Genomic DNA, 17,494 nt, shown 5'->3' with positions numbered 1-17,494 from the left:
TACCACAGATATGGTCTCACTAGTGCTGTAGTAATGGAAGCATAATCGCCCTATTTTTTTTATTCAATTCCCTTTGAAATAAATGATAACTTTCTATTACATAAGAACTAGGAGCAGGAGTAGGCATTCTGGCCCCTCGAGCCTGCTCCGCCATTCAATAAGATCATGGTTGATATTTTCATGGACTCAGCTCCACTTACCCGCCCGCTCACCATAACCCTTAATTCCTTTACTGTTCAAAAAAATATCTATCCATGCCTTAAAAACATTCAATGAGGTAGCCTCAACTGCTTCACCGGGCAGGGAATTCCACAGATTCACAACCCTTTGTGTGAAGAAGTTCCACCTCAACTCAGTCCTAAATCTGCTTCCCCTTATTTTGAGGCCATGCCCCCTAGTTCTAGTTTCACCTGCCAGTGGAAACAACCTCCCTGCTTCTATCTTATCTATTCCCTTCATAATTTTATATGTTTCTATAAGATCTCCCCTCATTCTTCTGAATTCCAATGAGTATAGCCCCAGTCTACTCAGTCTCTCCTCAGAAGCCAATGCTCTCAACTCGGGAATCAACCTTGTGAAGCTCCTCTGCATCCCCTCCAGTGCCAGTATATCCTTTCTCAAGTAAGGAGACCAAAACTGTACACAGTACTCCAGGTGTGGCCTCACCAGCACCTTATACAGCTGCAACATCGCTGTTTTTAAACTCCATCCCTCTAGCAATGAAGGACAAAATTCCATTTGCCTTCTTAATTATCTGCTGCACCTGCAAACCAACTTTTTGTGATTCATGCACAAGGACACCCAGGTCCCTCTGCACAGCAGCATGCTGCAATCTTTTACCATTTAAATAATAGTCCATTTTGCTGTTTTTCCTACCAAAATGGATGACCTTACATTTACCAACATTGTACTCCATCTGCCAGACCCTCGCCCACTCACTTAGACTATCTATATCCCTTTGCAGACTTTCAGCGTCCTCTGCACACTTTGCTCTGCCACTCATCTTCGTGTCATCTGCGAATTTTGACACACTACACTTGGTCCCCAACTCCAAATCATCTATATAAATCGTAAACAATTGTGGTCCCAACACTGATCCTTGAGGCACACAACTATACACTGATCGCCAACCAGAAAAAACACACATTTACCCCCACTCTTTGCTTTCTGTTAGTTAACCAATCCTCTATCCATGCTGATAAAACATCATGCACCTTTATCTTATGTAGTAGCCTTTGGTGTGGCACCTTGTCAAATATCTCCTGGAAATCCAGATACACCACATCCACAGGTTCCCCATTGTCCACTGTGCACGTAATGTTCTCTAAGAATTCCACCAAATGAGTCAAACATGACCTGCCCTTCATGAACCCATGCTGCGTCTTACCAATGGGACAATTTATAGCCAGATGTCTCGCTATTTCTTCCTTGATGATCGATTCAAGCATTTTCCCTACTACAGAAGTTAAGCTAACCGGCCTATAGTTACCCGCCTTTTGTCCACCTTTTGCTGTTTTCCAATCTGCGGGAACCACCCCAGAGTCCAGTGAATTTTGGTAAATTACCACTAGTGCATTTGCTATTTCTCCCATCATCTCTTTTAGTACCCTGGGATGCATTCCATCAGAACCAGGAGACTTGTCTACCTTTAGCCCCATTAACTTGCCCAACACTACCTCTTTAGTGATAATAGTTTCTAGGCCCTCACCTGCCATAGCCGCCTTATCATAAATTTTTGCTATGTTATTTGTGTTTTCCACTGTGAAGACCGACACAAAATACCTGTTCAATGCCTCAGCCATTTCTTCATTTCCAGTTATTACATCCCCCTTCTCATCCTCTAAAGGACCAATGTTTACTTTAGCCACTCTTTCTCGTTTTATATATTTGTAGAAACTTTTGCTATTAGCTTTCCTATTTTCTTGCCGTACCTGCATACTAGCCTGTTGTGCACTCGGACACCCAGACCCCTCTGCATTTCAGAGCTCTGCAATATTGAACCTGTGGCATTTGCTCTGCGTGTGTGTGTGGCTCAGCATCATATAGATGCAGTGCATTTATCCACTGGAATTCTTTGCTGGGGTACTGTTCCTTTTATGTTGGACACTTTCTGCTTCCTGTCCAAGTGGCCAGTACTTGTGTTTAACCCTCACGAACCAGGTTACTTGTGAGTGAGGGCCTGATCTTATCCTTACCCATGTACATACTGTTGATGGGTTGTTTGGCAGTAATTAGGGAGGGATTGCTCTGTAACCCAGGCGCCGAGATCAATTACATTCCAATTGCCGGATTAGCTGAGATACCAGCTCAGCACAGACTGGTTTCCACAGGTTGTGGGTGAACAGGGAGGCTGGAAGCAAACATTTTCTGTTCCTTATGATGGTCCCTCCCCGATGTTGAAAGCGCTTTACAATTGCCTTTTTAAACATTTCTTCACACAGGCCATTGCCCGGAAACTCCAGGAGAAGGAGGAGAAACTAAGACGGAAACATCAACAGGAAATGATAGGCCGTGAACAATATGATGTTGGCTTCCAAGAAAATGAAGGTAATGTTTCAAAACACATTCTGGTGATTCATATAAAGAGGAAAAATGGGGATTACTGTGTGTTAAACACTGTGTTAAACACTGTGTTAAAGGGAACTGTTAATTCAACCAACTGAAGCATCTTCAACTTGCTGAATTGAAGCTTTCTGTGGATTCAGCTGCAGGATCCACGATGAAGATGTTTGGTTTGTTTTGTGAGAAAATGGAATGGAATTGGAACTCTTTGTACCTGTATACACGGAGCTGTCAAAGCAACAAGTGTCAGCTGGATTTGTTCAAAAAGTGCAAAGTCTCCTTGTTACTTTTTGTTGTGGGCAGTGTCGTGGTAACCAGCACTTAGTGGGTTTGTTTACCGAGTTCTGTTCTACGCTGTGGGTAAATGACTGGCAGCTGGAGAGGACTCGCTGGTTGGTGGCTCTGTGGCATTGTTGGTCTGTTGCTGGTGGTGGTTGGCGGTGATGGCATGCTTGGTGGTGGGTCTACGCTGGAAATCAGTATATGTTCAGGACAATGACGGCTGTTTAGTTCATCGCTCACTGCAAAGATCAGGATGATTAGAAGCTTCTGGAAATACCGCCATTTTTCAGTCTAATCAATAACACTGACCAGTGCTTTTCCTGATTGGTCATTTCTATCCTGCTTGTGTCTTTCCTTTTCTGTAGTGTTGAATGTTACTTCACGCCTTGTTTTTATTCATCCTGTGTTGTTTTGCACCTTGCGTTGCTCACAGACCCCACGTCCACTCTGAACCATTCCCTCTCTGTCGAGCACACTCAGAATTTCTTTAATAAAAACAAGTTACTGCGGATGCTGGAATCTGAAACCAAAAGAGAAAATGCTGGAAAATTTCAGCAGGTTTGGCAGTATCTGTAAGGAGAGAAAAGAGCTGACGTTTCAAGTCCAGATGACCCTCTGACAAAGCTTTGACAAAGGGTCATCTGGATTCGAAACATCAGCTCTTTTCTCCCTTTTATAGATGCTGCCAGACCTGCTGAGATTTTCCAGCATTTTCTCAGAATTTCTTTGTAAGCAGTCAGCACTCTGGTAAATCTGAAGCAGTTCCACAATGGTTCATTAAGCTCCCGCACCTCTACCGAATGATGAATGCATCGCCCAGGACTAATCACAGCAGGGAGTTCCACAATCTGATCCTCACTTGGAGCTGAGTTAGGTGCTGATATCCAGGTTGGATGATTGATCCCAGGGCTAAGGAGAAGGAGATCAAACCTGGATTCCCATTCCTGGTCGCTATCCATTGGCATCCTTTCACTTGATTTAATAGTTAGAACCATAGAACCATAGAAAATTACAGCTCAGAAACAGGTCTTTTGGCTCTTCTTGTCTGTGCCGAACCATTTTTTGCCTAGTCCCACTGACCTGCACTTGGACCATATCCCTCCACACCCCTCTCATCCATGAACCCGTCCAAGTTTTTCTTAAATGTTAAAAGTGACCCCGCATTTACCACTTCTGATTCATATATCCAGAACATTAAAATTAAATAATCAAAAATGTTAATGAAGAATAAGCATTTTGTAACTGGATGGCTAGAATATAATGGAAAGGCAATTCTGCAGCAGCTGAACAAAGTCCTGAGTAGCCCACACCTGGAGTAATGTTCAGCGATCAGAGCTGCACCGTCAGAGGTTAGATTGATCTTGGAAGGAGTGCGCCATTCACCCGAATGTTACCAGGACTGAAAGGGTTAGATTATGAGGAGAGATTACATAAACTCTATGCATTCCCTGGAATGGACCATATTTATTCCTTGGGATATAGAAGACTAAGGGCTATTTTGGTGAAAGTTAAGAATGTTTTGAAAATAGTTGTTCTGGTAAATTAGAAGCTCTGTTTCTGCGGGGTGGGATGAGGAGTCTGAAACAATGGATCAGCATCTTCAACTCCGAGTCAGGGCATTCAGGAAAGAAATTAGGGAAACGTTTCACATCCAGGGTGATAGATATGTCAACCTCTCTCCCACTGGATGCTGGGGCTCAGTGATTTTAAATCTGTAGCTGATGAATTATTGCTCGACAAGAGACATTAAAGCAAAGCAGCTGGGTGGAAATAGGATACATATCAACCATGATCTAATAGAATGTGGAACAGGGCCAGGGGCTGAATGGCCTCCTCCTTTCCATATGCCCCTGAACTAATTATATAGTTTAAATTAATATCAAGTGCTGTCCTTTACAGACCCACTCTTGAAGTATTTAAATTGAGGAATTTGGAGTCTGTTAGTTAATCCAGCTCATCATCTCCATCTCACTTAGCTGTCTGCTAAATGTGATTAAAGCTTTGTGTATCAGGCTGTTATTGATCAACCTGCATGTTGTTTTGTTCATTCTGTAGGTTACGGTGCTTTTTCCTCCCAGCTGTCAGAGTGTGTGCGTGCGTGCGTGTGTGTGTGTGCATTGTCATTTACCTGCATGGCTTTCAGTGGGCATGTCCTGTGTGTTTGTGCTTTAACACTCAGTCCCTCTGTTTGAGTTTCATCCTCGTTTTGCTTTATGTTTAACATTTGCTAACCACTTTTCATATCCTATTGTGTCCATGTGCACCTCAGATCGCATGAAAAGCAGGGTGCACAAACACGATAGAACCAGCAGGCTTGGAAATAACTCCCATAGAAATAGTGAATTAAGGTACAAAAGGGACAGTCAACTGAAAGGACCTCCTGTAAAACCAAGCTCAAAATCTCGACGTGATGACTGGGCCACAGAGCCAGCAAAGCGAGGCTCCAGTAACAAGGCCCATTGTTCAGAACATGAGTGGGGTAATAATGATCCGGACACTGACAGATGGAGGCTCGAGAACTGCCCTCGCAGGAAGGAAGCACCAAGGAGACCTCCTCCCCCAGTCCTGAACTCAGCTCAGGCAGCTTCCTCCAACTACTACAGTCAGGGTGCTCGGCCGAAGGTCGCTGAGGTTCGCGATGAGCGCTGTGACTCATCTGATTGCGATGCTCACTGCCCGACACCCCATGACAGAACTCCACACGACCATATCCCCGAAACTCTCGGCGCTTGCGCCCCTGATCCCAAGGAGCCCCAGGGAAGAGGACACAGATACAGAGAGGATGATGGGGTGATGAGGAATGAACGGCAACGAGCAGCACATTCCCGATCACCGGACCTGCGGGACGGGAGCAGCCACAGCCAGGAGCAAGGTAGCAATCTCTGTTTTCATTTACGTTTCCATTCCGAATGTGTGGCTTTCCTCCACTGTCTACAGCTTAGTACCTCAGAATAAACACCAAATACATTCGATGAAGGGAAGTGACTTTCTAGAAGGGCTGTCTGTGCTTGGGTGCCCTCCATATCTATCCACATGGTGAGGACCAACCTTTGGTATTACTGTGGCTAATGTTGTATTGAGGTTGGTCCTCGGAACCTCATAAGTAGAGGTTGGTTTGGGAAAAACAGTTTAATTGGCTGGAAATCCAGTATGTTGGTAAAATAACAGAAATTGGTCCCCATGGCAATACACACAGCTGAAGTATCAGAACCCAATGGGCAATGATAGCTGACCATGCAGCAATCCAGCATAAACCAAGCCCACATGACCAGCATTCCCTCTAAGATGCATGTGTGGCCACACTTTAATCCTAAAGGCACCACACAGCGCAACAAAGAGGCTGTGTACAAGGGACAATACTGATAAGTGTTTTCAGTCCCTTTGACATCTTGGAAGTGAAGTTGTTGTTGTGGTGCAGGAAATGATAAAAGGCCAATAATTAACTCTCTGTCAATATGGTAAATGACCCATGACCCGAGAGCAAGTCTCGCATTGTAGGGCAATTGACATAAGGGCAATGATCTTCAACCCTTAATTTTGCAAAGAGACAGTCCCAGAGGAGAAATGCAGTCTCTGAGCTTAACTGGGGAATTTCAAATCATTTGCCCTAAGCATTAAATATGTCCAATCAGAATGGTGGTCTTCAGCATTGCCCAATCCGACCCCTGCCTCTTGCCCCCGTTGCGACCCCTGCCTCTTGCCCCCGTTGCGACCCCTGCCTCTTGCCCCCATTGCGACCCCTGCCTCTTGCCCCCGTTGCGACCCCTGCCTCTTGCCCCCGTTGCGACCCCTGCCTCTTGCCCCCGTTGCGACCCCTGCCTCTTGCCCCCGTTGCGACCCCTGCCTCTTGCCCCCGTTGCGACCCCTGCCTCTTGCCCCCGTTGCGACCCCTGCCTCTTGCCCCCGTTGCGACCCTTGCCTCTTGCCCCCGTTGCGACCCCTGCCTCTTGCCCCCGTTGCGACCCCTGCCTCTTGCCCCCGTTGCGACCCCTGCCTCTTGCCCCCGTTGCGACCCCTGCCTCTTGCCCCCGTTGCAACCCCTGCCTCTTGCCCCCGTTGCGACCCCTGCCTCTTGCCCCCCTTGCGACCCCTGCCTCTTGCCCCCGTTGCGACCCCTGCCTCTTGCCCCCGTTGCGACCCCTGCCTCTTGCCCCCGTTGCGACCCCTGCCTCTTGCCCCCGTTGCGACCCCTGCCTCTTGCCCCCGTTGCGACCCCTGCCTCTTGCCCCCGTTGCGACCCCTGCCTCTTGCCCCCGTTGCGACCCCTGCCTCTTGCCCCCGTTGCGACCCCTGCCTCTTGCCCCCGTTGCGACCCCTGCCTCTTGCCCCCGTTGCGACCCCTGCCTCTTGCCCCCCTTGCGACCCCTGCCTCTTACCCCCCTTGCGACCCCTGCCTCTTGCCTCCCTTGCGACCCCTGCCTCTTGCCTCCCTTGCGACCCCTGCCTCTTGCCCCCCTTGCGACCCCTGCCTCTTGCCCCCCTTGCGACCCCTGCCTCCGTTGCCCCTCCGCTGCTGAGTGTAATATATGCAGCTATCCGTCTCCTGTGTTTTCCTTACCATGTTTTCCATTTCCACTTTGAGGAAATTACAACGTATCCATGATGCTATAGCCAATGGCCTTGTCTGTGTACAAAGGGTTTTCCACTCCATCTGACGAAGGAGCAGCGCTCCGAAAGCAAATGGTGTTTGCTGCCAAATAAACCTGTTGGACTTTAACCTGGTGTTGTTAAAACTCTTACTGTGTTTACCGCAGTCCAACGCCGGCATCTCCACATTACAAAGGGTTACACATCGATTACCGAAATTCTCACTTTTTTTCCATGTGCTTCTCCAGGTTTCAAAATCCTTGCATTCAGGTGCCTCCTTGATTCTTCCAGGGATGTGGTTGCTGCTGGCTGGGCCAGCACTTGTTGCCCGTCCCTGATTGCCCTTGAATTGAGTGACTTGCTTAGACCATTTCTGAGGACAGTTAAAAACTGGTCACATTGCTGTGGCTCTGGTGTCACATGTGGTCCAGACCAGGTAAGGACGGCAGATTTGCTTCCCGAAAGGACATTAGTGAGCCGGATGGGTTTTTACAACAATCGACAATCGTTTCATATTTGTCGTTAATGACTAACTTTAAATTCCAGATTTATTAATTGATTTTAAGTTCTAGCATCTGCTGTGGTGGGATTTGAATCAGTGGAGCGTTAGCCTGGGTCTCTGAATCACGTGTACAGTGACATTACCACTCACCGTTGGCCCTCCCTCGCTCCGTGCACTTCAACCTCGGTGATCTTCCTCAGCCCCACCTCCCTGCTTGTTCGTCGTGCTCTCCATGCTTCACTGCTCCTTCTCTATCCTCTAATCTCCACCACCACGGTCTCTGACACCCTGCCCTACCTGCCTCTGCTATACCTCCTCCCTTGCTGCTTTCAAGACAGTCAGAAAATATTCCGTCTTCTTTGATCTTGTGCCTCAATTCCAGTTCATTCTTAGGTCCTTACCGTGATATAATCATTGGTATCTGATTTGTCCTTCACTACACTGACATGTTTCTCCCCTGGTGTTAAAGTCTCCTTTAACCTGGTGGTGTTAGACTTCTTACTATGTTTCTCCCCTGTCAGGGATCTGATGCCAATATGAATGTTCATTGTGGTATCCATCTCGGGGAGTGAGAAAACCCATTATAATGTATTAGTGATTTGTTGCCCCTTTAAGTAATCCGGAAAGGCACGAATGCTGAAAAAAGCACCACAGACTTTGCGACCAGCCCTTCAATGGTTAATTGTAATAAACCCTCGAGCTGCTGCCTTCGGCCTGTTGAGTTTTCTGAAGCTCACTGGAGCCCTCCAGTGGTGGGAAGTGAATCCTTTGCTCCAGTGACTTTGTAACGAGTTGAATGTCTGGCAATGCCCTTCACATTCCCTTCAGCTCGAGTGCTCAACTGATAATCTACAGTACAGGCAGCAGCCTCAGCTCGGAGCTTGGCACACTTCTCCCGAGCTAAAGGATTGTGTGTTTAATTTCAAATTCTGAGACCCGGGCGCACAATCTCTTCGATAAAAGCACAATACTGTGCATGCTGGAATCTGAAGTAAAAGCAGAAAATGCTGGAAAATCTCAACAGGTCTGACAGCCTCTGTGGGGCGAGAATAGAACCAATGTTTTGAGTTTAGATGACCCTTTGTCAGAGCTGGTGCCAGTTCTGACGAAGGGTCATCCAGACTCGAAGCATTAGCTCTCTTCACTCTCCACAGAGGCTGTCAGACCTGCTGAGATTTTCCAGCAGTTTGTGTTCATGTCAGCACACGATCTCTCTGCTTTACTTTAGTAGTGAGTGAGCGCCGTGCTATCACAGGGTTAGTGCCAAGGGACCACCATGCTGCTGGAGGGTCAGCACCGCGCATATGCCTCGCTGCAGAAGGTCAGTACTGAGGACGTGCCGCAGTGTCAGAGGGTCAGTGCCAAGGGAGTGCCATCCTGCCACAAGGTCAGCACTGAGGACGTGCCGCACTATCAGAGGGGCTGTCTTTCAGATGAAAGATTTAACCAATACCTGCCATTAAAGATCCCACAATGCTATTTAATTAGATCCTGGAATTCCCTCCCCAACAGCACTATGGGTGGACCTGCACTGCATGAGTTACACTGGTTGAAAAAGGCGTCTCACCCCCACCACATCCAGGGCAGTTAAATGGGGAGTTAACGCTGGCTTCCCAGAGATAGCCACATTCTAAGAACATAGTGAAAAAAATCACACGGAGTAATTGCACCTACCAGCCTCGGGACATGGGTTATGGGAGTTACTCGGGATGGGTGTTCCTCTGGGTTGATACTAACGTTGAGTTTCAGGCATCATCTCTTGTTGGGGGATTTCTGATCACTCGCAGGAATTGCCCCGCAGGCACTCGGGGAGATCAATGGGCAGATCCTGAGACAGTGTGTCAATGACTGCAGTTATGCACAAACTCACAAAGCACTCGGTCTACTTCCATTGGAGGGACAGGACTAAGACATTTAACACATCACAATCTCTGTGAAAGGTTTTGATCTCCCCTCTGGATGGGAATTATCAATGAGGGGCTGTCAGTTTAAAATGATCACAGAGCAAGGAAGAGAGCTTAGCAGAAATGTCTTTACGTGGAGGGTTATTGAAGTGTGGAATGCTTTGCCTGAGAGTGCTTGAAGCACGTTACAGGACGATTGAGTAAGTAATTGAGGCAGAGGTAGGAACTGGGCTTTGAGGCAAAGAACCATCCCAGACATGATGGAGCGAATAACTTCCCTGTATGTTGTATATTTCCGTGGTTCCAGTAACTACTGATGCAATGGAATCTGTCTCGCAGTGGGAGCTAAAGCAGCATAGAGGCCCAGACAGTGACCAGAGAACACACCTGAGCTTTTTGTGTAAAACACAGAGACACACTGTGGCTGAAGAGACCCCTGCCGGGTGGATGATTAAACTGTTGAAATTGCTGCTCGGGTCGGGGAGCCGGGCTTGTCTGTGTTTTTTAGCAATCTGTTCACCGGCAAGTTTAATTATCTCCAACAGGGCTGAATCCAAGGATGGATAATGCAGTGAAGGAAACCATGCATGGAATTTCAAGGATGAGTGCCAAAGATGTGGAGTGGAAAGATGCTGAACTCGCACGGAAGCTTCAAGAGGAAGAGATCATGGTGAGCCGGGAAACTGGCCTTTTCACTGTTTATTTAATTCCTGCTCACATTAACGTCTCCAAACTCTCTGTGTAACAGTGTCAGCTGTGGATCAGTCGTTCACCCTCTCCCCTCAGAACAATGCCTGACTGATATCCCCAGTGCAGTATTGAGGGAATGTTACACTACCGGAGGTACCATCTGTCTGATGAGACATTAAGCCTGATGCTGTGTCTGCCTATCTCAGAAATGTAAAAGATCCCTTAACGCAGCTCAGCTCAGCAGGGGAGTTTGCTCCAGTGTCTTGGCCAATGTTTACCCTCAATCTCCTTCATTTAAGCAGATTAATTGTTGATATATTTGGTTTTGAGATCTTGTTGTGAACCAATTATCTGCCCTGCTTCCCATCATTCCAACAGTGACCACATGTTCAAGTTACTTCGTTGGTTGTAAAAAAAACATTTGTGATATCTTGTCATCATGAAAGATGCTGGTCCAAAATGCAAGTCCAAAACCACACATTAACATCAAAAATTAGTTTCAGAAGTTTTCTTTTGGTTCTGTTAAATCTGGGGGGAAATCATAGTGGCGTGGTGTTGTGGGAAAATCACCACTCGGAGTCAGATCTAAAGATTCAACATGCAGTTTTATCGGACAAAGCTTTGGGAGAAGCACTGGGCTCTCCGCAGTGCACGCAGTCACCTTCTCAACTTTACAATGGCAGCTGAGCATCTTTTATACATTTTCAAATAATGGACAAGTATGGACATTAGCCGTTAGCACATCGTTATAGATAGAGTAGATACTTTTATGCCCCCCCCATCAACGACTGATCTCGTTACAAAAACTTATTGTTTTGGTTCTGCTTTATCTCAAGCTAAGGTGCCTCGAGGTCTGATTTATTTCCTGCAGTAATTTAGATACTAACAGGTTTTAACTTGCTGTGCAATGTCTGTGCCCAAGTCAGCACATCTTAATGTCTTTTCCCAGACTCCATTTTGTGCCAGGTAACCATCTTGTATCCTTTAATTTTGACTTTACTCCAACACGTGGTAATGTCACTCAACCCACGCTAATCCTCTGGGGCCATGGGTTCAAACCCCATCAAGGCAGATGGAGGAAATTAAATTCAATAAAAATGGAATATAATGTGAATCACAGCAATGCCGACCACGACAACTATCATAGATTGTTCTCAGAAACTATCTGGTTCACTTTAGGGATGGAAACCACCTGTGCTTACCTGGTCTGGCCTACATGTGACTCCAGAGCCACAGCAATGTGGTTGACTCTTAACTGCCCCCTGAAATGGCCGAGCGAGACACTCAGTTCAAGGGCAGTTAGAGATGGGCAACAAATACCCATGAGTGAATAAAGAAAAATAATTAAACTTTGTTTTGATGCTTGTGTTAACTGCACCTCCCTAAACAAAGGGAACTATGCCAGTGTTTCTCTGTTGATGATACTGAGGCACTCCAGCATCATCTTAATCAATCATTTCATTGAAGGAAACTGAAGATTCTTCTCTAACTCCAGCATCTATTTCCATCCCTGATTTCCTGTCAGGTATTAGGCATCAATCACATTGTGGGAATTGGATTCTTGGGTAAGATTGGACCAGGTAAGGCTGACAGGCTCCCTACCCTCGAGCACAATCGTAAACCACTTTGGTCTTTATGACAATCCATAAGACCATAAGACATAGGAGCAGAATTAGGCCACTCGGTCCATCAAGTCGGCTCCGCCATTTAATCATGGTTGATACTTTTCTCATCCCCATTCTCCTGCCTTTTCCTCGTAACCCCTGATCCCCTTATTTGGCAGTTTCATGGTGCCAACTCTTAAGTTATCTGATTTATTGAATTGCATTTATGTAATGCCTTTCAGGAAGTCCCGAACCATTTCATCGGCTATATGAATGCAAGTTATTTTTCCTTGTATCTCTTTGGAATGTATTTATTCTTGGAAACCTAGTCCAAAGATCAGATGTCCCTTTAACATGATGCAGAAACTAAGGGAGCTTCCTGCTTTGGGACAATGTTCTCTTTCCCTCGCATGGACCCACTGTCCATCAGGGGAATTGATAAATTCAAACACACAAGCCTGACTGACCACACCACCCCTCCACCAGCACCAGCTGTGTGTTGAGATTTCCAATCGTCTATAAAACGGCACTGTCAGTATATTTCCCTTCCAGAAGGAGTTGTCTGCAAATTATGTATTAACTGTGAAGGAGCACAGTCTCCAAGTAGAAACTAACTGATCAATTTGTATTTCTTCTTCTCCTTGCTCCAGGCTATCCAAAGTTCCAAGAGAGCAGCTCAGATGGCACAAGATGAGGTAAGACCATCCTTTGCAGGCCGTGCCAGTTGGGGTTTCGCCAGGCAGACATTGTATGATGCTGCTTCAGATTATTGTTCAATTAGTTTTCCTGGCAAGAATTGTTCCCCATGTGTCATTTCCGTTTAATGTTTAAAACCCCACACACTGTCTTTCATTCTCTGACGTATTAAAACTGGGCTGGATGGATTGTGTGACACTGAAAGACTGGAATTAATGGTTAAATCTTTCACCGGCTGCCAATTGCAGGAGATTGCCCGGTTACTAACGGAGGAAGAGAAGAAGCAGTCCCACAAAAAATCCAAGGAAAAAGATTCTTCACGGAGAACAGAGGAGGACAGGAGGAAGGGATCTTCAGAACGTAGGAGGCATGAGCAGGAAAAGAAGGTGGAGGTGGACCACAGTTTGTTTGCAATCTAATTTAAGCATAAAAATCCTAATCCTGCTGAGGTTTCTTTTTGAATTCATTTCAATTACTAGAATTGGGAGAAAAAAGAATGTTAATTCCATATAAAGAATTTTCATTTGTGTGGTGTTTTACCACATCCCTGAGCGCCTCACGGCCTGTGGGTCACTTGTTCCTGGAGACCATGCTTGTCTTTGATTAGAGCGTGACATCCTTTACAGGGTGACATCATCTGGTGGACAGGACCCTTCTTTTTAATAGCCCTTCCATTAAAGCAATACTCTCTCAGTATTGCCCTGAAATGTCCCCGTTGACTATGGCTGAAGACCAAATGTAAACCTCCGGTCCCTCTGCTCCTGCACCCCCTTTATTTCATATCTCCTTGCCTTGTTCTTCCAACTAGAATGAATCATTTTATGTTTCTCTGAATTAAATTTCATCTGCCTGCCCGCCCATTCCACCAACCTGTCTTTGTTCAATATTGATAAGTATGCCTTCTTGAAGCCTTCTGAAGTGTAGGCTCAACTTCATTCTCTTCCAACGTCTGTCACTGAGTTCCACTGACTGTATCTGATGCTTCACTAAATTCCCTTTTACTGTCTGTCTCTCTCTCCGCTGACTTTCACTGATTCCCCAATCATAAGAGCATTAATGTTCAAAATTCCCATTTACAGCTCCCTCCCTGCCCTTCCCCTCCTCCCCACCTCACCTCAGTTTGGGCTGCCTCCAATCTTGTGTCCCAGGCCCCATGCTGTGGTCTTCCACCCCTGGACTCTAATGCTGCTGCCTTTTGCTGAGGTCAGCTGTAGCTCAGTGAGTAACACTCTTGCCCGAGTCTGAAGCTTGTGGATTCAAGACCCAACATCACCTTTTTGGAATATACTATCTGGTCACTTGCATTTTTGTTTGGGGATCCTGTGTTAGTTCTGACATTCCATCGGTACATTTGGAAATTATTTCACACTGTAAATCACACTGGGACTTTGGCCATTCTGAGATCCCAAAACGTTATATAAAACTGCAAGACATCTTTATTTTGGACATGCACATGTGATGTTGTGTATGGTTGTCCTGACTGTGGCCTTTGTTTACTGGATGTCGATGTGCAGTTGGACACAGACAGTCGGATCTAACATAGAACCATAGAACCATAGAAAATTACAGCTCAGAAACAGGTCTTTTGGCCCTTCTTGTCTGTGCCGAACCATTTTATGCCTAGTCCCATTGACCTGCACTTGGACCATATCCCTCCACACCATGAACCCGTCCAAGTTTTTCTTAAATGTTAAAAGTGACCCCGCATTTACCACTTTATCCGGCAGCTCATTCCACACTCCCACCACTCTCTGCGTGAAGAAGCCCCCCCCTAATATTCCCTTTAAACTTTTCTCCTTTTACCCTTAACCCATGCCCTCTGGTTTTTTTCTCCCCGCGCCTCAGCGGAAAAAGCCTGCTTGCATTCACTCTATCTATACCCATCAAAATCTTATACACCTCTATCAAATCTCCCCTCAATCTTCTACGCTCCAGGGAATAAAGTCCCAACCTATTCAATCTCTCTCTGTAACTCAGCTTCTCAAGTCCCGGCAACATCCTTGTGAACCTTCTCTGCACTCTTTCAATCTTATTTACATCCTTCCTGTAACTAGGTGACCAAAACTGTACACAATACTCCAAATTCGGCCTCACCAATGCCTTATATAACCTTACCATAACACTCCAACTTTTATACTCGATACTCCGATTTATAAAGGCCAATGTACCAAAGGCACTCTTTAGGACCCTATCCACCTGTGACGTCACTTTTAGGGAATTCTGTACCTGTATTCCCAAATCCCTCTGTTCAACTGCACTCTTCAGAGTCCTACCATTTACCCTGTACGTTCTTCTTTGGTTTGTCCTTCCAAAGTGCAATATCTCACACTTGTCTGCGTTAAATTCCATTTGCCATTTTTCAGCCCATTTTTCTAGTTGGTCCAAATCCCTCTGCAAGCTTTGAAAACCTTCCTCACTCTCCACTACACCTCCAATCTTTGTATCATCAGCAAACGTGCTGATCCAATTTACCACATTATCATCCAGATCATTGATATAGATGACAAACAACAATGGACCCAACACCGATCCCTGCGGCACACCACTAGTCACAGGCCTCCACTCAGAGAAGCAATCCTCCACAACCACTCTCTGGCTTCTTCCATTGAGCCAGTGTCTTATCCAATTTACTACCTCCCCATGTATACCTAGCGACTGAACCTTCCTAACTAACCTCCCATGAGAGACCTTGTCAAAGGCCTTGCTGAAATCCAGGTAGACAACATCCACCGCCTTCCCTTCATCCACTTTCCTGGTAACCTCCTCAAAAAACTCTAATAGATTGGTCAAACATGACCTACCACGCACAAAGCCATGTTGACTCTCCCTAATAAGTCCCTGTCTATCCAAATATTTGTAGATCCTATCCCTTATCACACCTTCCAATAACTTGCCCACCACCGACGTCAAACTTACTGGCCGATAATTTCCCGGATTTCTTTTGGAACCTTTTTTAAACAACGGAACAACATGAGCCACCCTCCAATCATCCGGCACCTCCCCCGTGAATACTGACATTTTAAATATGTCTGCCAGGGCCCCTGCAAGTTCAACACTAGCTTCCCTCAAGGTCTGTGGGAATACCCTGTCCGGTCCTGGGGATTTATCCACTCTGATTTGCCTCAACACAGCGAGCACCTCGTCCCCTTTAATCTGTAAAGGTTCCATGGCCTCCCTACCAGTTTGCCCTATTTCCGTAGACTCCATGCCCGTTTCCTCAGTAAATACAGATGCAAAAAAACCATTTAGTATCTCCCCCATCTCTTTTGGTTCCATACACAGTCTACCACTCTGGTCTTCAAGAGGACCAATTTTATCCCTCACTATCCTTTTGCTCCTAACATACCTCTCGAAGCTCTTTGGATTTTCCTTCACTCTGTCTGCCAAAGCAACCTCATGTCTTCTTTTAGCCCTCCTGATTTCCCTCTTAAGTAGCTTCTTGCACTTTTTATACTCCTCGAGCATCTGATGTGTTCCTTGCTGCCTGTACATTTCATACAACTCTCTCTTCCTCTTAATCAGTTTTACAATCTCCCTCGAGAACCAAGGTTCCTTATTCCTATTTACTTTGCCTTTAATCCTGACAGGAACATACAAACTCTGCACTCTCAAAATTTCTCCTTTGAAGGCCTCCCACTTTCCATTTACATCCTTACCAGAGAACAGCCTGTGCCAATCCACACTTCCCAGATCCCTTCTCATTTCATCAAATTTGGCCTTTTTCCAGTTCAGAACTTCAACCCGAGGACCAGATCTATCCTTATCCACGATCAGGTTGAAACTAATGGCATTATAAGAACATACATAAGAACATAAGAAATAGGAGCAGGAGTAGGCCATCTAGCCCCTCGAGCCTGCCCCGCCATTCAATAAGATCATGGCTGATCTGACGTGGATCAGTACCACTTACCCGCCTGATCCCCATAACCCTTAATTCCCTTACCGATCAGGAATCCATCCATCCGCGCTTTAAACATATTCAGCGAGGTAGCCTCCACCACCTCAGTGGGCAGAGAATTCCAGAGATTCACCACCCTCTGGGAGAAGAAGTTCCTCCTCAACTCTGTCTTAAACCGACCCCCCTTTATTTTGAGGCTGTGTCCTCTAGTTTTAACTTCCTTACTAAGTGGAAAGAATCTCTCCGCCTCCACCCTATCCAGCCCCCGCATTATCTTATAAGTCTCCATAAGATCCCCCCTCATCCTTCTAAACTCCAACGAGTACAAACCCAATCTCCTCAGCCTCTCCTCATAATCCAAACCCCTCATCTCCGGTATCAACCTGGTGAACCTTCTCTGCACTCCCTCCAATGCCAATATATCCTTCCTCATATAAGGGGACCAATACTGCACACAGTATTCCAGCTGCGGCCTCACCAATGCCCTGTACAGGTGCATCAAGACATCCCTGCTTTTATATTCTATCCCCCTCGCAATATAGGCCAACATCCCATTTGCCTTCTTGATCACCTGTTGTACCTGCAGACTGGGCTTTTGCGTCTCATGCACAAGGACCCCCAGGTCCCTTTGCACGGTAGCATGTTTTAATTTGTTTCCATTGGGATAGTAATCCCATTTGTTATTATTTCCTCCAAAGTGTATAACCTCGCATTTATCAACGTTATACTCCATTTGCCATATCCTCGCCCACTCACTCAGCCTGTCCAA

General features: G+C 46.1%; 1 protein-coding gene across 5 annotated transcripts in view; it reads left to right on the top strand.

Moving 5' to 3' along the window:
• ccdc50a (coiled-coil domain containing 50a) overlaps positions 1 to 17,494 on the top strand; it is a 352,068-nt gene that overhangs the window by 37,097 nt on the left and 297,477 nt on the right. For 2 of the 5 annotated variants that reach the window (XR_013496235.1, XM_078204302.1), the window contains exons 5-9: positions 2,442 to 2,547; positions 5,114 to 5,716; positions 10,383 to 10,507; positions 12,782 to 12,826; positions 13,076 to 13,219. Coding sequence is in view for 4 of the 5 variants with exons in the window: in XM_078204302.1 (XP_078060428.1) it covers positions 2,442 to 2,547; positions 5,114 to 5,716; positions 10,383 to 10,507; positions 12,782 to 12,826; positions 13,076 to 13,219 (1,023 nt within the window). In the remaining variant the exon portion in view is untranslated. The remainder of the gene's footprint in view (positions 1 to 2,441; positions 2,548 to 5,113; positions 5,717 to 10,382; positions 10,508 to 12,781; positions 12,827 to 13,075; positions 13,220 to 17,494) is intronic. The other 3 variants (XM_078204311.1, XM_078204322.1, XM_078204314.1) reach the window with 3 other exon arrangements.

The sequence above is a fragment of the Mustelus asterias genome, chromosome 3, assembly GCF_964213995.1.
Source record: "Mustelus asterias chromosome 3, sMusAst1.hap1.1, whole genome shotgun sequence".
NCBI lineage: Eukaryota > Metazoa > Chordata > Chondrichthyes > Carcharhiniformes > Triakidae > Mustelus > Mustelus asterias.
This window is presented reverse-complemented; position numbering and strand designations above follow the sequence as displayed.